This window comes from Miscanthus floridulus, chromosome 12, assembly GCF_019320115.1.
Source record: "Miscanthus floridulus cultivar M001 chromosome 12, ASM1932011v1, whole genome shotgun sequence".
NCBI lineage: Eukaryota > Viridiplantae > Streptophyta > Magnoliopsida > Poales > Poaceae > Miscanthus > Miscanthus floridulus.
In genome coordinates this window covers 43371567-43394147 of record NC_089591.1, presented here as the reverse complement: position 1 = coordinate 43394147, position 22581 = coordinate 43371567, and the positions used below count along the sequence as shown (strand labels likewise).

Below are 22581 nucleotides of genomic sequence, written 5' to 3'. Positions count from 1 at the left end.
TGTTACCTCTAATTTCATATACTTGCCTCCCGTGCTTGTTTGGCCTAGGTGGTAAATGATAATAACTGCTATATCAGTTTGCATTATTTTGATTGGGGCATATGCAGATAAATTCTTTGTTCATATTTTTGCTTGTTGAAAGATCCGTGCTTGTTGAACCAGTTCTAAATAGTGGCTTACTTTGCCTTTGCAATACGACCTTGTCTTATTTAGGTTTTAATGTGGCTTAGTGTCGGTGCGGGACCCACGGGATACCCCGTAAGGAAGGGAGAAGATCTAGTCTAACTAGGATTCTTCCCCTGTAATCTTAGTAGTAGTATTATTCTGTAATCCTACTAGGAACTCTCATTGTAAACCGACTAGGATTCTAACCTCCTGACTATATAAAGGAGGGCAGGGATCCTAAGGAGAGGGACTTTTAACAACACTTGACAATCAATCCAACGCAAAGGCTAACGCCGACTGGACGTAGGGCTATTACTCGATCAAAGATCGAGGGCCCGAACCAGGATAAATCGACTATCTCTTGCGTTAACCGTCGAGTTCTGCATACGCTGAAGCCCGAACATACTGCCCCGGGGACCCCCGTGGTAGGCTATCGGTGGTCAAACATCGACAGCTGCTGAGCCAGGTAGGGGCTTTCGGTGACTTTGCATCCGAGAGCTCGATGGACCTTGACAACATGATCTTCTCAAATGGATCAACCTTCATCTTCGGTTCATGGATCTGTGAGGCAGGCGACGATGGCAAGCTCCAAGACCGTCTCCTCGAAGATTCAGATCATCATCAGGACTTTTCCATTTCAGCGACAACGACAGATCAGCTTGTCGGAAGATTCGCACAACTCGTGATGTCCAATCCAACTCAGATTTCGCGACTTCACGCATCTGATTCAAACTCAGGTTCTGCTTCCGAAACGGAGTCTTTTCTGAGTTCTTTTGGAAAACCGAGTTCTTTTTCGACAAAGCTCCGAAACACGACGTCAACCTATCAAGAATACTACTCGGAGTACACTCAAAGTACTTTAAAGAAGTCGGGTCCTCTTCCGTTCGGACTCCACAACATGGCAATGTCTTATCAGACACAGCCCGAAGGATCCACCAATCTGGTGCTTAGAATGCCACTGAAAGGAGCCCAGGAAGGTCTCGTCTTAACTATAACATCTCAAGACTGCATCGTCCACTGGCCAGGTTCTGTTCCTGAGGATAGTGGCACTCAACTAGTCAACAACGCGACAACAACAACTCTACCCTACCAAGAAGGAGACTCAATCTGTGACCTTGAAGCCTCTACTGAAGTTATCAATAACTCTGGCAGTATGGAAACCAACGACGATGATAGAACAACTCACGCTAGAGAAGTATTCATGATTCGCCGTCCTCGATCACCATTGGTCCCCCTAGAAGCACCCGACGTCAGGTCTTCAGATGAATCTGAATCCAACATATCACCATTTATCCAGGGGCACAGTGGTGAGACTGAGAGTCAGAGGCAAGCCAGAGAGAGAAAGAACAAATTGAAACAAGGACGTCAACGCCGTGCTAAGCAGCGAAAGGAAACTTGGATCAAATATGAGTCAGACCTAGCTGAGTACAATAGAAGAAAATCAGAGCGAGAGGTCGAAGAAGGACGAGCAGCGAATACACCCTACGATAAGATCCGAGAAGCACTAGAAGAACTCAGGGCGACTTCACATCCCAATGAAAAACAAGAACAACTCCGGGACTTCCTCCGATCAACAGTCCTAAGGACACACGATGGAAGGGCCCGCTCAAGACTACCTGACAGGTCAACATCTCATGAGCAGGAAGATCAAAACCAAAGGAAGTCTGCTTTCGAGAGACTTGGACCAAGTGGAAGTCATAACAGAGAAAGTAGAAGAAATCATAGTCAAAATGACCGAGTCGAACAACCAAGAAAGGCCAGAAGCAAAGCACCTACTCGGACAGCCACACAAAACTACTCTCACCAAGACAACAGTTGGCAAGAAGGGGGCGCTTAATCAGAATATATAGAAGCCAGAACGCACGATAGATTCCCCTGTTTTGCAAACAGACTTGCCTCAATACGTCTGCCTCACAAGTTCAAGCCGTCCAACCACTCCAAGTATGATGGCAAGACCGAACCAAAGCAGTGGCTCATAATTTATTCGCAATCGATTGAATTGGTCGGAGGGGACGATGACATCAAGACCTTGTTCTTTCCCATGGCCCTAGAAACCATGCCCCTTTAGTGGTTTGACAAATTGAATCCAGGATCAATCAGAAATTGGGAAGACTTGCAAAGAGCTTTCTGTGAAAGTTTTGCGGGTATCATTACACACCCAATCACCCATGTAGAGTTAAAAGGACTCAAGCAGAAAGGAGGTGAAAGTATCAGAAATTACTATCGACGATTTGGCGAACTACGAGCTCAAGTACATGACATCACCCAACGAGAAGTAATCGAAGCTTTCTCTCACAAAATCATGGCTAGGTGGCAATTTCAAGACTTCTGCAAAGAAAACCCAAGAAACAATGAAGAATTCAGACGAACAGTGGAAAAGATGATTACTGCAGAGGAAAAAACACGAGAAAGATTCCAGGATAGAAACAACCGAGACAACCCGGACAGGCAAAATCATCGAAACAACAGACAACAGGAAAGAAAACGTGGACCAGACAACACCGTAGCAGTGACTGACAAATCAAGGAAGTTTTCCAAGCCCAGAAGATATGACGACATTGAAAACATGCGTTGCCCCTTACACCCCAAAGGAAATCATACCATCGGAGATTGCTACACCTTCAAAGATCGATACACAAGGAAAGATAGTAAGGAGAATACTAAAGAAGGCAATCAGAAAAAAGAAGATGACAACCACGAAGACAAGGGATTCAAAAAATCCAGGGGGACAGTAGCAGTAATCTTTACCGGGGTTCTAGATTCTAGAAGCAAACATCAAGAAAAGCTAGCGTTACGAACCATCATGGCAGCAGAACCTGCTACACCAAGATATCTCAATTGGTCACAGTATCCAATCCAATTTTCAAGAGAAGACCAATGGACTAGCATAGGAAATGCAGGCCATTACCCACTGGTTCTAGATCCAACTATTGCTGGTATGACTGTTACGAAAGTACTAATCGACGGGGGAGCCGGACTCAACATCATTTTTTTAGAAACTCTAAGGAAGATGGGACTACAACTCGCCGGGATGATTACACCAACAAGCACGCCTTTTTATGGCATAGTACCCGGCAAGGCCGTAATGCCACTTGGACAAATCACTCTACCGATTACTTTTGGGACTCCCTCAAACTATCGTACAGAGTTCATCAAGTTTGAAGTTGCGGACTTCGATTCATCATATCACGCAATCCTCGGGCGCCCAGCACTAGCAAAATTTATGGCAATACCGCATTATCCGTACCTGTTGCTTAAGATGCCAGGGCCTAACGGTGTCCTTTCTCTTCGGAGTGATTTGAAACGCGCTTTTGACTGCGATGTTTAGGCAATCCAAATTGCAGCAAAAACATAGGGCACCGATGGAAGAAAAGAAATAGCTACTGTTGTAGCAGAAATGAGCCTAGAAGAGCATGTGATACCGGCTAAAAAACCCAGCATCCTAGCACCTACGAAAGAAGCTGACGTCAAGCAAATCGACCAGGGCACCGGCGATCCCTCCAAGACAGAAACCATCAGCGCCCACCTCTCGGCAAAATAGGAACACGCGCTCACCAACTTTTTTCGAGACAACAAAGATATCTTCGCTTGGAAGCCGGTCGACATGCTAGGGGTCCCAAGAGAGTTGGCTGAGCACATAATTGATATCAATGAAGGCTCCAAGCCTGTGAAGCAATGACTACGATGATTCTCACCCGACAAGAAGGCATCAATTAAAAAGGAAATTACAAAACTAATGGCAGCCAGATTCATCAGAGAAATCCTCCATCCAGATTGGCTAGCAAATCTAGTTTTAGTACAGAAAAAGAATACGGACGAGTGGCGCATGTGTGTCGACTACACAGATCTCAACAAACACTGCCCGAAAGATCCGTTCGGGCTACCATGTATTGATCAGATAGTTGATTCAACAGCAGGATATGCCCTATTATCCTTCCTTGATTGCTATTCAGGATATCACCAGATCGCATTAAAGGAACAAGACCAGAGCAAGACATCTTTCATCACTCCATTCGGTGCCTACTGCTACAAAACCATGTCATTTGGACTCAAAAATGCTGGTGCCACCTACCAAAGAGCTATCCAGACATGCCTCGGTGATCAGATCGGCGAAAACGTAGAAGCATACGTGGATGACGTAGTAGTAAAGACAAAGAACCCGGATACACTAATTGAAAACTTAAAGCAAACCTTCGAAAACCTGAAAAGATGGAGGTGGAAATTGAACCCAAACAAGTGTGTATTCAGAGTTCCTTCGGGACAACTACTCGGATTCTTGGTCAGTCATCGCGGAATCGAAGCAAGCGCCAAGCAGATTCGAGCCATAACAGAGATGGGCCCTCCTCGAAGTATCAAAGATGTGCAGAAACTAACAGGCTGTATGGCGGCCCTCAATCGTTTCATATCAAGACTGGGCGAAAAAGGGTTACCTTTCTTTAAATTGCTGAAGAAGACATATAACTTCGAGTGGACAGAAGAAGCCAATGAAGCTTTCAAGAAGCTCAAGGCATACCTCACCTCCTCACCAGTTCTCACACCTCCGAAGAAATACGAAGACATGATGCTGTACATTGCGGCAACTTCTACTGTGATCAGCACTACGATTGTCGTAGAAAGAGAAGAAGAAGGATGTGTATATAAAGTACAACGCCCCATATACTACATCAACAAAGTACTGACAGAATCAAAAATCCGGTACCCGCATGTGCAAAAACTACTCTATGCCCTCCTGATCACTTCACGCAAGCTTCGCCACTATTTTGAAAGCCACAAGATTACCGTGGTGACAGATTTCCCACTCAGATACATATTACACAACAGAGACGCAACAGGACGTATATCTAAGTGGGCAGTTGAACTTGGTGCTCTCAATATCAATTTCACCCCACGAAAGGCAATTAAATCTTAAGCCCTAGCTGATTTTGTTGCTGAATGGACAGAAATTCAACAACCTATGTCAAGTACCATCCTTGATCATTGGAAGATGTACTTTGATAGATCACTCAAGCTAGGCGGAGCCGGTGCAGGCATCCTCCTAATTTCTCCAGACGGAAAGCAACTCAAGTACGTCCTTCAGATATTATGGCAAGCTACAAACAATGAAGCAGAACACGAAGCCCTCATCCACGGGCTACGAGTGACAATTACCCTCAAAATCAAGCGTTTACTCGTTTACGACGATTTAGCAGTGGTAATCAATCAAGTCAACAAAGATTGGGACTGCACCAAAGAAAACATGGGCACTTACTGTGTTGAAATACGAAAGCTCGAAAAACATTTTCAAGGATTAGAAATTCTACACGTCCTGCATGATTCTAATATTGCGGCAGACATCCTCGCCAAGCTTGGATCAGACAGGGCGAAGGTCCCACCCGGTGTATTCATAGAGGAGTTATCAGCTCCCTCTATCAAATAACCCGGTGAGATAACTCCTGAAATCTCAGCCAAAGGCACCCAGATCTTGGTAATCACCACTTCATGGACCTAGGTTTTTATTGATTACATCAAAGAAAATAAGTTGCCAGCGGAAAAAGAGGAAGCCACCCGAGTTGTTCGTAGAAGCAAGAATTACGTCCTAGTAGGAGACAAGCTCTACAGAAGAGCCGCATCATCAGGAGTACTGCTAAAATGCGTCTCATTTGAAGAGGGCAAAGAGATCCTAGATGAAATACACTCAGGTTGCTGTGGAAATCACGCCGCTTCAAGAACACTAGTCGGCAAAGCATTCCGCACCAGTTTCTACTGGCCAACCGCTTTGAAAGACGCAGAAGAACTCGTCAGAAGATGCAAAGGTTGTCAAGACAAGCTCATGTGCCAGCTCACAACCTCATCTGCATCCCACCTGCTTGGCCTTTCTCCTGCTGGGGGCTAGATCAAGTAGGACCTCTCAAGAAAGCAAAAGGTGGCTTTGAGTACATCTTCGTAGAAATTGACAAGTTCACCAAGTGGATTGAATTCAAACCACTCGCAAAATACAGCACAGCCAAAGCAGTCGAGTTCATCCAAGACATTATGCACCGCTTCGGCATGCCCAATCGAATCATCATAGATTTGGGTTCTCCCTTCACAGCCATAGAATTCCAAAGTTGGGCACAGGACTGCGGCTTCAGAATAGATTACGCATCAGTCGCACATCTAGAGGCCAACGGACTCATACTAGCCAGATTAAAACCAAGACTGTATGAAGAACTAGTGGACTATGGATCAAAATGGATTGAAGAATTAACCAAGGTCGTATGGGGGCTACGAACTCAAATAAACAGGGCCACCGAATACTCACATTTCTTCCTGGTTTACGGATTAGAAGCCGTACTACCTGCCAACTTGATCTGGATGTCACCAAGGATAGAACAATATGATGAAGGAGAAGCAGAACACACCCGAAGATTAGAGCTCGACTGTACAAAAGAAGTCAGAGTAAATGCTACCCTTCAATCAGCAAGATACCTCCAAGGATTAAGGCACCACTACAACAAGAATACCCAGTCTCGATCATTACAAGTCGGAGACCTAGTACTAAGAAGAATACAAAAAACCGACGGATGCCATAAACTACTCAGTCCATGGGAAGGTCCTTTTATCATCACAAAAGTCATCGGACCGGGCACATACAAGTTGATAACTGAAGACGGAAAAGAAGTCAACAATACATGGCACATCAGCCAGCTACGAAGATTCTACGCATGAAAACAACTCAAGGGAAAATATATATACAAGCCACAAGAGATCAACGTTCATGATCAACAAAGATAGCGCTCATCAACAACATATGTACTATTATGACCTATCGATATTCATGATCAATAAAGATGGTTCTTTCCCGGCAAACACATGTCTTATTATGGCTTTCCCTGAGTTGTTTCCAATGAGCAACAAAAAAGCAAAATGGCTGAAAAGACGCCTGAGCATACCGATCGAGAGCAAAAGAGCTGAAAACATGCTTGAGCCCGCCGATGAGGGTAGCTAACAAGCTAACACCCAAACCAAAAAGCAAAATGGCTAAAAAGACGCCTGAGCATACCGGCCGAGAGCAAAAGAGCTGAAAAGATGCTTGAGCCCATCGATGAGGGTAGCTAACAAGCTAACACCCGAACAAAAAAGCAAAATGGCTGAAAAGACGCCTGAGCATACCGGCCGAGAGCAAAAGAGCTGAAAACATGCTTGAGCCCACCGATGAGGGTAGCTAATAAGCTAACACCCGAACCAAAAAGCAAAATGGCTGAAAAGACGCCTGAGCATACCGATCGAGAGCAAAAGAGCTGAAAACATGCTTGAGCCCCGCCGATGAGGGTAGCTAATAAGCTAACACCCAAACCAAAAAGCAAAATGGCTAAAAAGACACCTAAGCATACCGGCCGAGAGCAAAAGAGCTGAAAAGATGCTTGAGCCCGCCGATGAGGGTAGCTAATAAGCTAACACCCGAACCAAAAAGCAAAATGACTGAAACTAAGCCTGAACATAAATCAGAGCAATTTCAAGACAAGACCCTCCAGCTCCTTGTTCCAAATAGCAAGAGGCTCAAGGGCTACACTTAGAAGATCCCAAGAAACGCTACATGGTTTTGCTCAAGAAAGCACTCGGACAATGCTTGTTCCTCTTCAACATGACTTGAAGAAAACAAGACGAGGCTTCCAGAGCTCTACCATGAAGTGCTCGGGGGCTTGCCGGTCCTAGGATATTTTTGCAACCAGAGATAGGATCAGATGCTGACCACACTTCGAGCTAAGCCGAGAAGAAGAAGCTGGAGATATCCTAAGTCTTTTCAGTACTAACAAGAACACAAAGTTTGTCGAGACAACGGTCTATACCGAGTTGTTTACAAGTCATAGACGAAAGCCAGACAAGCACTCAACAAATCAAGGAAGTCTATCAAATACATCAATCTACATATACCAAGTTGTTTACAAGGCACAAACAAAAGCCAGAAAAGCACTCGATAGATCAAGAAAGTTTGTCAAGACAATGATTTACTAAAGCCGAGTTATTTACAAGACAAAGAAATACAGACAAAGAAGACATCAACAAAAAATAAAGATTCTCCATTCAGTTTTCAAGTATAGTGTTTTATTATAGAAGCTAGAATACAAAGGTCGATTACATCAGGCATTGTCATCAGGAGAAGAAACATCAATGTTAAGATTATCTACAATCTTCCTGGCTAAGTCATCGACCTCAGGCTCCAACCTCTCAACAACATCCAGGTACTCTTGGCTCTCGGCTTCATCAGCAACCTTGGATAAAGGAAAGTCTGGAGAAAGAACCCAGACCTAGGCAAGGACGTTCCTGGTACAAAGATGGGCACACCTCTTCACGAACTCCTGGAAACGGGTCGGCACTTGGGGAATGAACTGAGCCCAAGAATGACCATCATCTACTAAAGTCCGAAGAAGGTCGGCTACTGACTGAAAAGACTTCCATAAAGCTTTCCAGTTCTCAGTAGCCGTTGCCAACTTGCTAGTTAAGTCCTCAACGGTCTTTTGGGCCTGCACAAGATCTCTGTCAGCTCCACGCCTAATCAACTTAGCAAGCGCGAGTTCTTCTTCAGCTTGAGTAATTACCTCCTCAGCCTTATTGTGGCTAGTATGAACAAGTGTCTTCATCTCCTCGATACCCTTTGAGAGCTTCTGCTTTTCAACTCAGAGAGCTAGACCAAGCAAGAAAAGACAAGTCAGCAGAAAAGCGATTTTGAATACAAAGGGAAGCAAAAAAGAACTCACGATACCATGGCACTCCTTCATGGCCTCCACATTTTTCAAGGCCTCCTGGGCAGCTACATCCCTCTACTTTTCTACCTCAACTACCCGGGCACGAAGAGCCTTCTCCTCATTCTGATGCGTCTGACGCTCAGACTCCAACTCGGCCTGACAGAGGTCAAGCTCAGTCTTCAGAGTACTCACCTCAGAAGACAACTTTTTCTCGTTCTCAGATGAGAAAAAGAAGCCAGTATGATCATGAGAAAAAGACTAAGCAAAAAGAGAGAAAAACAAGACATAAGGACAGAAGAAAAATGAACAATCCAAAGAAAGAACTGTAGAAAAACTTACCTGGAGCCTTTCCCCAAAAGAAGTCGCAAGGGTCGACAAGCTTCCCCAAGCGGCGGTTAGCTCCGATAATCGATGAGTGGCATCAAACTGCTGCACCACATCATTAGCCAAAGGCGGACCACTAGAAGCAAGAAGAGGAGAGAGAGAAGACGGCCAAGGCAAAGAAGGCACGACCAGGGCAATCTCCTGGGAAGCAACGGCCAATCCCTCTGATGAACCTACCGCCATGGCCACGGTCACCTCGGGAGCCAGAACGGCCAATCCCTCAGATGAACCTACCGCCATGGCCACGGTCACCTCGGGAGCCGGCAATTCAGCAGCAGCGGACTCTGTCCCCCTCACAGCCACCTTGGCGACCGTGCGTTCTAAGTCCTGAGACTCAGTATGTAAGGGCGCACCAGAGGTTTGACAAGAAGTCGACCGGAGGCTCGGGGAAGACAAAGGCCTGAAAGTTGACAAGGAAACTCGTCAAAAAGAATAAGAAAAAAAGGAGAACAGAAGCAAAGAAATAAAACCAGAATTCACTCACTCAGCTATCTTCTTCTTCATAAAGCCAAAAGAAGACCTCGCAGGGGGAACCACAGTAGCAAAAATGTCACCGCCACCCTGCGACAGGAGCGGCGCGGCATGTACTGGAGCCCCAGAAGACTCAAACCACCCTGCGATAGGAGTGGCGCGGCAGGTGTAGGAGCCCTAGAAGAACTCAAACCAGATGACCGCCTACTACAAGAGAACAAGACCAAAGTCAAAACAAGAAGAGGTTTTCAACAACAGGAAAACAAGAAAAGAACTCACCGACGAGTAACGAGGGCAGCATCATCATCCTCTTCTTCTTCACTCTCGACCAAGGCCACCATAGCGCTAGCTGAAAAAAGGGACAAAAGTACTCGGTCAAAGATAAAAACAAACAGCAAAAGGACAGAGCGTATTAATATGCTCACCTAAAAGCATGCTAGCTACAACTGGAGTACCTGGATGAGTACTCGACTGGCGAGACTTCTTGGCAGCAGATGGAGCAGAAGAAGAACTATCCGCTCGCCCCCTCTTTCCAAAAGTATGAGGAGCTCAAGGAACTAGACGAGGAACATACTCTTCATATACGTCAGAAAATGTAGAAGAAAAACCAGGAAGCATCATGGTAGTTTGAAACTTACTAGTCAAGGATGCCCCAGCAAGACTACCCCCAGCCTCCACATTTGTAGGGAGATCATCAAGGGGAATTGGATCAGCGAAATTACGCCCCAATTCCTATAAAAGAGTAAAACAACAAGACAAAGAAGATTAAGCAAAAGTGGATACAATAAAAGAGAATCAAAAGTACCTGCATAAAGAAAAGAACAACTCACAACAGGGGGTGGGTTCTTAGCGTTGTACTCAAGGATAGCAAGCGGAACGACGCTTACTCCTTTCAGCATCTTCTGGAGATGCTCGAGCACCTCCTCATTGGTCAACTCAAGGGCAGGGACCATACGAGAAGGGTCCTCTGCCCCAGAGTACTCGAAACTACAATGTTCGTGCTCCTTCAAAGGTTGAACTCGACGATGAAGAAAACTTGAAATAATACCGAAGCCGGTCAAGCCTTGCTGTTTCAGAGTGCAAATCCTCTCGAGAAAAGGCTTGATTGTCTGGAGCTCAGCAGTCATCACAGGGTTCTTTTCTCATCGGTCATTAACCAAGGGACCAGATCTGGAGTGAACAGAAAGAGGAGGAATCAAGTTGGCAGCATAGAACCAGTTAGCACGCCAATCCCTTACAGAATCAACCAGGTCATAGTAAAAAAATTTGCTCTTAAGACCCTGGCGAAACTGGATCCCGCAGCCACCAAGAACATTGGTGTCATCGCGGCGGGGTTGTGGCTTCAGGCGGAAAAAGTAGCGAAAGAGGGAAAGAGAAGGAGGAATTCCAAGGAAGGTTTCACAAAGATGAACGAAAACGGAAAGATGAAGGACAACATTAGGGTGCACTTTTTTGTTCAAAAAAGCGCACGTCACCAAGAGGACTACTCCAAGACAATAGTTTTTCAAACAACATAAGATTCAAGACCCTCCAACTTTTTGTTCTAAATAGCAAGAGGCTCGGGGGCTACACTCAGTGAGTGCACTTTTTCCTTCAAAAAAGTGCACGTCACTCAGAAGCCTTCTTCAAGATAGACGACTTTAAGGCCACACGACAAAAAGAACCCGGACATAGCTATATCCGGGCTCTTTTCGACAAAAAGAACCCGGACATAGCTATATCCGAGCTCTTTTCGACAAAGAACCCGGATATATGCTCGGGAGCCCTTCGACGAAGAATTAGGGCGATTTCAAGAAAAGACCCTCAAGCTCCTTGTGCCAAACAGCAAGAGGCTCGAGGGCTGCATCCAAATGGGAGTATTTTTTTCTTCAAAAAGGTACACACCACGCGAAGATCTCACGAAGCGCTACACGGTTTCGCTCAGGAAAGCACTCAGACGATGCTTGTTCCTACTCAACAAGAGTTGAAGGAGCAAGACGAGGCTTCCAGAACTCAACCATGAAGTGCTCGGGGGCTTGTCGGTGCGAGACCCATGGGATACCCCGCAAGAAAGGGAGAAGATCTAGTCTAACTAGGATTCTTCCCCTGTAATCTTAGTAGTAGTATTATTCTGTAATCCTATTAGGAACTCTCATTGTAAACCGACTAGGATTCTGACCTCCTAACTATATAAAGGAGGGCAGGGATCCTAAGGAGAGGGACTTTTAACAACACTTGACAATCAATCCAACGCAAAGACTAACATCGACTGGACGTAGGGCTATTACTCGATCAAAGATCAAGGGCCCGAACCAGGATAAATCAACTATCTCTTGCGTTAACCGTCGAGTTCTGCATACGCTGAAGCCCGAACATACTGCCCTGGGGACCCCGTGGCAGGCTATCGGTGGTCAAACATCAACACTTAGTTTGCTCTTTGTATAGGTAACCCGTCCAGTGCTGCCTCTATCTCAGTAGAAGCTGGACCAAAACAACCTGGTATCAACTCAGATGACCCTGCATGGGCTCACTGTTTCTGCCTAGACATAACCAAGAAACATCACCTACGGTGCAAGTACTGTGACAAGCTCTACAGTGGTGGAATTACAAGAATTAAGTACCATCTTGTAGGAATTAAAGGTTTCAATACTACTAAGTGTGGAAAAGTTCCAGCTCCAGTGCAGCAAGAGATATTTGATTTTCTTACGAAGAAGACTAGTGAAAAAGAACAAAAAAACAAAGAAAAGAAAATGGACAGAGTTGAAGTTAACATAGAAAACTCAGATTGTGAAAGTGGCAGTGAAGGTTCAGATCATGACAATAATGCTCTTGTGGTGAAGCCAAAGGCGACAAGAGGATCTAGTAGCTCTAGATCTGTAGCAGGTGGTCAAACTATTGACAAGTACTACAAGCCTCCTTCTATAGAAGAATCTGCTAGTATGACACAGAGAGGAATTAATCTAAGCAATAAGGTTCAAACAACATTAACAACTCAGAAAAGAGAAGAGAGGAGGGATAGAACTTGTGAGTACATATGTCAGTGGTTCTATGAAGCTAGCATTCCACACAACACAGTCACCCTTCCTAGCTTTGATCATATGTTAGAGGCCATTGGACAATTTGGTAGAAATCTGAAAGGGCCTAGTCCCTATGAGATGAGTGGACCGTTCTTGCAGAAAAGGAAGGAAAAGGTGATGGATGGATTCAAGGAGCATAAGGAATCATGGGAGCTCATAGGTTGTTCTATCATGACAGATGCATGGACAAATAGGAAGGGTAGGGGAGTGATGAATTTAGTTGTGCATAGTGCTCATGGGGTACTCTTCTTAGATTCAGTGGAATGCTCGGGTGACAGGAAAGATGGCAAATATATCTTTGAACTTGTGGATAGGTACATAGAAGAGATAGGGGAAGAACATGTTGTCCAAGTGGTGACTGATAATGCTAGCGTCAATACAAGTGCAGCAACTCTATTGATAGCAAAAAGACCTTCAATATTTTGGAATGGATGTGCTGCTCATTGCTTGGATCTCATGCTAGAGGATATTGGTAAGCTTGGACCAGTTGAGGAGACCATTGCTAATGCAAGGCAAGTGACTGTTTTCTTTTATGCTCATACTAGGGTGTTGGATTTGATGAGGAAGTTTCTTAAGAAAGACTTGGTTCGCTCTAGGGTTACACGATTTGCCACTGCTTACTTGAATCTAAAAAGCTTGTTGGACAACAAAAAAAAGAGTTGACAAGACTATTTAAATCAGATGAGATGGAGGAATTGGGTTACTTGAAGCAGGCCAAGGGGAAGAAAGCCAACAAAGTGATCAGATCTAAAACCTTCTGGAAAAATGTTGACATTGCAGTTAATTACTTTGAGTCATTGGCTAATGTGTTGAGAAGAATGGACAGCGATGTACCATCAATGGGATTCTTCCATGGATTAATGTTGGAGGCGAAGAAAGAAATTTCTCAGAGGTTTGATAATGATGAGAGCCGCTTCAAAGAAGTCTGGGATATCATTGATAGAAGATGGGACAACAAGCTCAAGACTCCACTACACCTGGCTAGGTACTATTTGAACCCCTACTACTATTACCCAAATAAGTCAGAGATTGTGAAAGATGGATCATTTGCAGCAGGTGTGATTTCCTGTATTACAAAGATGGTGGCTGGTGATGAAGAAACCCAAGACAAGATAATTGAAGAACTCGACATGTATCAAAATCAGCAAGGGAGTTTTGGAAGTGAAATTGCCACGAGGCAGCGAAAGAACAAGAATTTCAATCCAGGTGAACAACTGAATATGTGAACTTAATTTGATTGTTGAATGTCATAGTTTTATTCTAACTTGTTTAATGTTTGTACAGCAAAATGGTGGCTGCACCATGGCATAAGCACACCAAATCTTAGGAAATTGGCAGCAAGGATTCTGAGTCTGACCTGCAGCTCCTCAGCTTGTGAGAGGAACTGGTCAGTATTTGAACAGGTAAAAAGAAAATTATGATATGCATCTTTGTGTGCATGCTATCTTTTTTGAATTTTAATGTTTGTTCATGGAATTTAAATCTGACCTGCAGCCTTATCTTCACTACTTGACTCGTAGGTTCATACAAAGAAGCGCAATAGGCTACTTCATGAAAGGATGAGAGATCTTGTGTTTGTTAAATTTAATTCTAAGTTAAGAAATAAGAGAGAGAAGAAGGATAGAGATCCTTTGGAGAAAGAAGTAGATGATGTTGTGGCAGATGATGATAATGAATTCATTACTGGTATTACGCCTTTGCCAAGTGAAATGGAACAACAACAATGTGCACAAGAATCACACAAGCACACACCACAACAAGCACAACCACAAGCTAAAAGGAAAAGGCCTGTGCACCATAAGAAGAGGAAAGTCAGGAGCATGCAGTCTTTGATGAGAAATGGCCTAGTGTAGCCTGAAGCTCCATCATCTGATTCAGAAGATTGTGCTGATGGTACTCTAATGCAGACTACTAACTCTGATAAGTCTCCCTCTTCCTATGTCTCTAAGTCTGATTAGTGAGACTAGAAGAAATGAAGATTGCAATATTGCCTCGTATTAGTAATTTAGTATCCACTGTCCAGAACTCTTGATGACCTTTTGTGTTGTACTGTTATCTTTATTCCAGAATGTTGTACTTTTGTGAAACTGTTGTTTCAGTATTCTGTTAGCCACTTTGCCTGTTGTAATGTACTCCTATGAACCTATAATGTACTCCTTTCAACTGGTTATGTATCAATCGGTAATGGTTATCAAGTTATGCCAAGGTCATGTCTTTTTTTTCTTTTTTTTTGCAAAAACAGCTAAATGGTATAGCTGCAGCTATCTCCCGCTATAGCTGTGCTTAGCTGCTGAGAAGGTCAGCAACTAAGAGGCTTAGCCGGCTATTTAAAACCTTGGCCCAGAGTTTCCGGTGCCCACCTACTCGGCTTCAGATAGATGGGGAAAGATGGCAGGGACGGGAGGCGATCGCGAGAGGCCGATGCGCTCCCCAGGGTCGGCATGGTTGCATAAGAAAAGGGAAGGGAGTGCCAGCAAGAAAGGGGATTGACGGCCGCCGCCGAGAAGACAACGTCCATGGCTAGTGAATCGGGTTCAGCTTTGCATTGTTTGAGTTGGATCGAATCAGATAAACCTAGTTATGTAAGTACAATTATACCCTTTAAAATACATTTGTAATTAATTCCTAGTCCATTAATTTATGGTTTCGGCCCACAAAGTTCTTTTCAATGAGTTTCTCATATTTTCCACCTTTCGATCTTGTTGAATGAATGGTTGTCATTTTTTCCAAGCACCATAAAATTTCTCTTATAAAAAACAACATAAATGCTAATCCTGTCACAGCTAATGAAAAGTTTAGTGAACCCTTAGAATTAAAAGTTTTTTCTCCGGTAAATAAAAACTACGCTCATGCCGAATGAGAACCTCCGATAGCTTGAAGTAGCCTTAGCATTGGAGGAATGTCTAATTCTATTAAACCCTCAAGAACTTGAACCACTTCACCCATTGTCGGTAGATTGAGCTCATTGTCTTGAATGCATCAGCAAGCAACCTTACAAAATACAAACTCTTTCAGCTTCGTTTAGATTGACATCGCCATGTAACTTGTCATCCACCAAGCTTCCAATATCTCCCACAAGAAGCTTGCTTGCAACTTGCACAGGGAAATAAGTATCATCATCACCAGTAGTGGTACATTCTCTAGGTGAGTTCTTCCTTCCCGAAACAATGTCCAATAAAAGCATCCCATAGCTGTAAACATCAACTTTTGGTGTGATTGCCCCTCCGCTAATCCATTCAGGTGCAAGGTATGCTATGGTTCCTCTTATTGTAGTTAGCCCTGCTGAACTCCCTACCTAAGAACTTTGCCATCCGAAGTCTGCAATTTTGGGGATGAATGATTCGTCTAGAAGTATGTTTTGAGGTTTCACATCACAGTGTATAATACAATCTCAACAGCTCTCATGCAAATAGGCTAGTCCTCTAGCAATTCCTAGAGCTATTTGGTACCTAGTATTCCAATTCAAGATTTTAGCATCACCTGAGAATAGATGAATGTCAAGGGAACGGTGGGGCATATATTCATAGACAAGCAATTTGCTGTCACTTCTGCTGCAAAACCCAATTAGCTTAATTAAATTTATATGTTGGGTAAGTCCAATTGAGGTAACTTCAGCCCTGAATTGTTTCTCCTCTTTGATATGCACCATCAAGCCTTTTCACTGCTATTGTTGTTGAGTCACTGCAGAACTCCCTTGAATACTGAACCAAAGCTGCCTTCGCCTAGCTTTTCTGTGAATTTTCTTGTAGCATGCTGCAAATCAGTATATCTAAAAGGAACAATTCCACTACCACCTTGAGCAGTTTCCAGTGTGAAGTTGTACCTTTTCCTCTTGTTCCTCCAAATCATTAGTACCAGACTATGGATTTGGTGGCTTGGTCACTATCAGAGATTTTGAGCTCAGATGTGGTGTGATCTGTGAGTGGGTTGTCACCATTTGCAACCCATACTTGAGTGAAATTGGGAACTTTGTTAAACCAAATACCTACACCAGTTCAGTGTGTTGTTGGAGGACTTACTGCCTGTCTGGAAGAAGCCAAGTGCATACTTGCCATTGCTGGAGACGAGCTTGTCACTGTCGACAAGTGCTTGACCAGATGCAATGGTGTCTGTGGCATCACAATCTTGTAGGATGTATAGGAACAAGAGAAATCTGAAGAGGGAGGGGAAGAGAGGCATGGTTAAGTGAAGGACAAGGGAAGCTGGAACAGATAGGACAATATATATGTAGCACTCAGCAACACAGTGGGTGAAGTTGAGGCTTCTTCCCAGCTGGTTTCGGAAGACCGTAACTACAGAATATAGTCACAGTTGGTGAAGCAGAGGCTTCCCAGTTGGTTCTGGAACTACAAAATAATATGGTGATGCGTGCTGATAGTGTTACATATCCTTAATTTACTTGTCAAGAGGTGTCATATCATTGCTAGACTAAACATACTGCATCAAGCTTTCCCATCATCAATTCATCAGTATTCAAATAACTCGTCAGTATTCAACACACTGCATGCCACCAGCAGCTCAAGCTGCGCAGAGAAGGGTTGGATTTTAATAACAATATAATTGTTGATCTCATCCATTTCCCATCCCAATTGACAGTCGAAGTGGCATACATAGAGGCCCGTTTATGGCACGGTTATATTACTACATTTATTTGTATGACAGGACCTATTGGCACATACTAATATTAGGGTACACAGAAATATTGTAGGTTACAGAAAACAGATTTATTTTTACACTACAAGACAAAATATTACATGTGACAGAAAACAAATTTATTTGTACACTACAAGACAAATTTATTTGCCATCCCAACTGACATACTTCTCATGGGTTGTTAGATTTGCCTGAAAAGCTATAGAGATCACACTCTCGTCTGATGTGGGCTGCTTCCTGCAATAGCACTGAGTAGCCTTGGCATTGGAGGCATTTCTAGTTCGCATATTCCCTCGAGAAACTGTACCACCTCAATCATCGTGGGCCGATCAGACTCAAGATCTTGGATGCACCAACATGCAACTTTGCAAGCTCTTTCAGCTTCCTCTATGTTCACGACGCCATGCAAGTTTGCATCGACAATGCTCAGAATGTCTCCATGGAGAAGCTTGTGTGCAACTTGCACAGGTAAATAGTCTCCTTGGCCTTCAGTATGACCGGACGAATGTTCAATACAGTTCCTCTTTCCCGATACGATCTCTAGCAAGACCATCCCGTAGCTATAAACATCGATTTTGGGAGTAATAGGCGTTCCACTGATCCATTCTGGAGCAAGATATCCGACGGTTCCTCGCATTGTAGTCACAACACGGCTGAACTCCCTCCCAAGTAACTTGGCCATCCCAAAATCTGCAATTTTTGGAACAAAAGATGCATCCAGAAGTATATTCTGTGGTTTGATATCACAGTGTATGATGCAGTCTCGGCAGCCATGGTGCAAGTATCCTAGACCTCTAGCAACTCCAAGAGCTATTTGGTATCTCATGTTCCAATCTAAAATTGTACCATAACTTTGGAACAGGTGAGAATCCAGGGAGCCGTTTGGCATGTGCTCGTACACGAGTAACCTCCTATCACCTTCGCAGCAAAACCCGATCAATTTCACTAAGTTTACATGCTGGATGACTCCAATTGAATTTACTTCTGCCCTGAATTGTTTCTCTCCTTGTCGGGCGCCATCGAGCCTTTTCACTGCTATGGCAATCGAGTCACTCAGGCACCCCTTAAATACAGAACCAAAACCACCTTCGCCTAGCTTCTCTGAGAATTTTTTGGTTGCGTCTTGCAAGTCAACATATTTGAACGCAATTATGCCAACGCTACCTTGATCATTGTCTACTATGGGTCTAGACCACTTCCCATTTCTCCTCCAAATCACCATGAGGAGAATAAAAACCAAAACGGCAATGCTTGTGCCAACGGCAACACCAATTATCATGGCACTCCTATTGCCTTTCCCACTCTCTAACTCTTTTGCAGCAAGGCGAAGGTAAATCATTTCTTCATTACCGTCAGTAGCTACATTAAGTAACTCATCATGCCAGATAGAGCAACCATCTTTACCATAAGAATATGCAGTGCAAGAGCAATTGCTCAAACAAACTTGTGCACATTCTTTCGTGCTTGATGCATTTGGCATGATTTTGCCATTCTGGGGCAACCTAATGCCTGGCATAGAGTAGAATTTGTCTGCCATACCTGTTTTGTTTCCATCGTCAGCGCCGCAGTTCAGTGGGGTGTTTCTGATGCACCCGCCTGTTCTGTCCTCAATTTCCCAATCCGCAGGTGATCTCACAGAGAATCCCTTCATGCAACTGCAATAAGGATCTGCACTAGAAGTGCAGACCGTGAAAGGGCCACAGACAGCATACACATCACACTGATGTGCTGGTTGATTGTCCACTGCCATCCAATCCTGCCCGGTCCAAACACGCACTTGGTTTTGACCAGAGACATCCAGCGTAGTGAGTGTGATTATGCTCTCATCAAATATGTTGTAGGTGAAGTAAAGCTCTTGGTCGTTGTTGACGAACGTAAAATTGGCGTTTGGGGAACCTGCAGACATCTCCGGTACCGAACCGAAGAATCTACCATTCCACGTGCTAGACCAATACACAGCAGATGAGTTCCATAGCATCCTGGCAACCCCATCGTGATCCAGCCTCGAGGAGTACATACCAGAAGATAGATCGATGGAATTCTTCCTCGAAACAAGTCGACGGTTCAAGCCTGTGACCTTGTTCCATCCAATCTTTACACCAGGTAGCTGGGTGTCTGTTGGGTAGTCGAAGCTTTCCCAGAATGTGAGCGAAGAGTTGGAGGAGCTCCTTAGAACAAGGTTGCCATTGCCCAAGAGCACAGCGACAGTGTCATTGGTTGTTGTGTTTGCCCGGGTAGACCAGATGGCGTTGCCCTGAGCTGAGACAACCATGTTGCCGTCGCCGGAAATGATGAGCTCCGGCGAAGTGGAATTGGAGACCGGATTGTCCCTGTTGGCTGTCCACACAGGGGTCAGCACGGGGACTTTGTCGAGCCATATGCCGAGGTAGGAGCTATTAGAGGACGAGCTCCCTGTTTGGAGCTGGAAGAAGCCGAGCGCGAACTTGCCATTGGCCGAGACAAGCTTGTCTCTGCCGGCAAGCGCATGGCCGGGTCGGAGCGTGTCTGTGGCGGCGGAGGGCGGGGGTGCGTGCAGGATGACGAAAAGGAGCACAGAGAGAACAAAAGGACGGAGAAGATGCATGGCAGAGACTAAATGGCGGAGCTGCCGGGGAGATCGACCAACGGGATCGGAGAGAACCAAGTTTTGTTTGAGGAAAAGGGAGAGAACGAATTGAAGCTGCTCGCTAGCTTGCCAGTGCCCGTCCGGTGCCCGGTGGTGGGGGGCTAAATAGGAGTAGTGACCAATCTTAGATTCTTAGTGCTGTCGCTATTTTTGACGACTTGCTCAGTCAAGAGTCGAGAGATAGTACTATTGGCGTTCAATGCACGTTACCGGTCTTTCTTCCTTTTCTCTCTAGATAGAGCATCTCTTAGACTTTTTTTTACATTTCTTGAGAAAGGCACTTATAATTAACTTCGGTCAATTTTTCGGCCCTCTATCGATAAAGATTGATGCGCAAAAGTTTTTTGTGTGTTAGTGAGACAAAATATCTAGTGATAAGCCTGATGACTGAAGAGTGGACTCAGGCTTTGATGATCAATTGATGCCGCTAGTAATGAGAGGCTCAACGAACGCACCACGTTAATTCTCATCAAACGTGTTAGAAAAAAAATCATAAAAATTCTCACAATAATCAGAAGTATCTAGACGTACTAGAGCATGTTTGGGATAGCTCCAAGTTCTCTAGATCCATAAAAATCAGCTCTGGATCCTATTTTTTTTTTTACCCAAACACTTCCCCCACCATCAGATGAAGTCAACAAAAATCTATATTTGGGGCCAGACCCATGGATTCGATGGAGCACTGCAAGGGGTGCTCATGAAGTTGGGGGAGGGTAATTACCCACCAATGCTACTCATTACACAGAAAAAATGGTTCGTTTCTTTTCTTTCCTCACGACACCCGACCCACGTCGTGTGGCACTCCCCAATGCCGGCTCACACATGGCCGCACTGCCCGTGCCGCTCGCCCCCGGCCGCCCTCGCGCAGGCAGCGCCGCTCGCCCCCGGTCGCCATTGCACGTGCCCTCCTGTGCAGCGCCGATGAGCCCCTCTTGTGCAGCGCCGGCAAGCAGGCCATGGACACCGAGGCCACGCCGAGCCCTGCCCAGGTCATGCCCCTTCCCTATCGCACAGCCCTGTGGGCTCACCCTGGCCCTGTCGAGCTCGTGCGCCCCGGCCATGACGCCACGGTGGATGTTGGGCCAACCAAACAGATTCACCATGGAGCTCTCCCAAATAGTTTTTTCAGCAATAGTGGGACCCTAGATCCAAGATGGAGATGCTCCAAGGTAGATCTGGTGCTCCAGATCTGGTTTTCAGACTTGAAGTTATGCCAAACAGGCCCTTAATTTGGTAGACTCTAATCATCACTGCCAATAATACCATTTGATCTATTATAATTTATAAAAAAATTGCCAACCTTCGCTATTAAAAATATATATAAAGTAATCCCTAATTTTACATCTAAATTATCCACCTCTACCGCTACGAAATATAATTCAAAATAACACCCTACATTTGTATATAAATTACCCACATAAGCCATTATGAAAAATAATTCAAAATAACCCTTTAAATTTTCATCAAAATTACCCACATCTGCTATTATGAAACATAAGTAAAAAATGACCCCAAAGATTGCATCTAAATTACCCAACTTTGTCATTATGAAAGATAATTTAAAATAATCTTCTAAGTTTGTATCTAAATTACCCACATCTACCATTATAAAAGATAATTTAAAATACCCCCAATGGTTTTATAAATTACTCACCTTTATCATTACGAAAGATAGTGCAAAGTAACCTCCTAGGTTTTCATTCAACATACCTATTTAAGTCGCTGTGAATGATAATATAGACCTTTATATTTGTATCTACCTTAGCCATTGTAAAAAAATAACTATATATTTCAGACTCCTACAATCGTGAAATTAAATAACCATAATGCTATGTTTCACCATGTATACCAAATAAATTTGTATGCATTAGGATAAGTATTTATATTAATAACTTATAAAACATGGAAAATTGTTCACTTAACAAACCATATAATGACAAATTCACTTTAGTTCATATTAATAGTCAATGATAATAATTTTATAAGATATTATTTTAAATAAATCGATACATTCTGACTGAAACATTAAGTCATATCAATATTGGTAATTTATTTTGAGCACTCTATGACACTAAAATAATACTACACACATATAATCCTATGATATAACAAATTCAACATGCTCAGTGCCAGATGAAAGCCCTAGTTTGGTTTTGGTATTGAATGCCAACCATATGGACTAATGTTTTCAATAAGTGTGATGAGCAGGGTCCACTTGATGGTGATGGACAAGGCATAGAAGGTGATGGAGATGAAGATCATAATCACATGTATGCAAGTGTTCATCAAATGATAAGAAGATGGAGCAAAAGCAAGCCACAAGGCAAATGTAATGGTTAGGGCTTTGCCTTTGCTAACCAAGGAGCAAAAGAGTGCACGGTTGGGTTTAGGATAGATTAGCCATACTATAGAGAGGGAAAATCTTTAGTTGCAATGGTTGTCTAGTGCCACTAAGTGTGAGACTCATGTGCATTTACATTACGCTTAGTGACGTGGTAAGGTGAGAAAACCCTTTCAAAAT

The 22581-nt window shown here is 44.0% G+C and overlaps 3 protein-coding genes across 3 annotated transcripts; 2 read left to right on the top strand and 1 right to left on the bottom strand.

Annotated features, from left to right (window-relative positions):
• Window positions 1–12802: 12802 nt before the first annotated feature.
• On the top strand, window positions 12803–13444 carry LOC136495781 (uncharacterized). The gene has a single exon (XM_066491612.1). The coding sequence runs from the start codon at window positions 12803–12805 to the stop codon at window positions 13442–13444; it is 642 nt and encodes a 213-aa protein (XP_066347709.1).
• A 155-nt stretch (window positions 13445–13599) lies between these two features.
• Window positions 13600–14634, top strand: LOC136495780 (uncharacterized). The gene is made up of 3 exons (XM_066491611.1): window positions 13600–13987; window positions 14066–14184; window positions 14302–14634. The coding sequence occupies exons 1-3, from the start codon at window positions 13600–13602 to the stop codon at window positions 14632–14634; spliced, it is 840 nt and encodes a 279-aa protein (XP_066347708.1).
• Window positions 14635–17349: 2715 nt separating this feature from the next.
• On the bottom strand, window positions 17350–20132 carry LOC136496636 (G-type lectin S-receptor-like serine/threonine-protein kinase At2g19130). The gene has a single exon (XM_066492366.1). It carries the CDS (start codon window positions 20016–20018, stop codon window positions 17643–17645), a length of 2376 nt encoding a protein of 791 aa, XP_066348463.1. The 5' UTR covers window positions 20019–20132; the 3' UTR covers window positions 17350–17642.
• Between the last annotated feature and the right edge of the window lie 2449 nt (window positions 20133–22581).

Bases quoted from the DNA above. Each gene is read 5' to 3' on its own strand.
- LOC136495781 (XM_066491612.1), top strand. From the start codon at position 12,803: ATGTTAGAGGCCATTGGACAATTTGGTAGAAATCTGAAAGGGCCTAGT.
- LOC136495780 (XM_066491611.1), top strand. From the start codon at position 13,600: ATGGACAGCGATGTACCATCAATGGGATTCTTCCATGGATTAATGTTG. The intron at 13,988-14,065 runs GTGAACAACTGA...ATGTTTGTACAG, and splicing joins GAACAAGAATTTCAATCCAG to CAAAATGGTGGCTGCACCAT. The intron at 14,185-14,301 runs GTAAAAAGAAAA...CTTGACTCGTAG, and splicing joins ACTGGTCAGTATTTGAACAG to GTTCATACAAAGAAGCGCAA.
- LOC136496636 (XM_066492366.1), bottom strand. From the start codon at position 20,018: ATGCATCTTCTCCGTCCTTTTGTTCTCTCTGTGCTCCTTTTCGTCATC.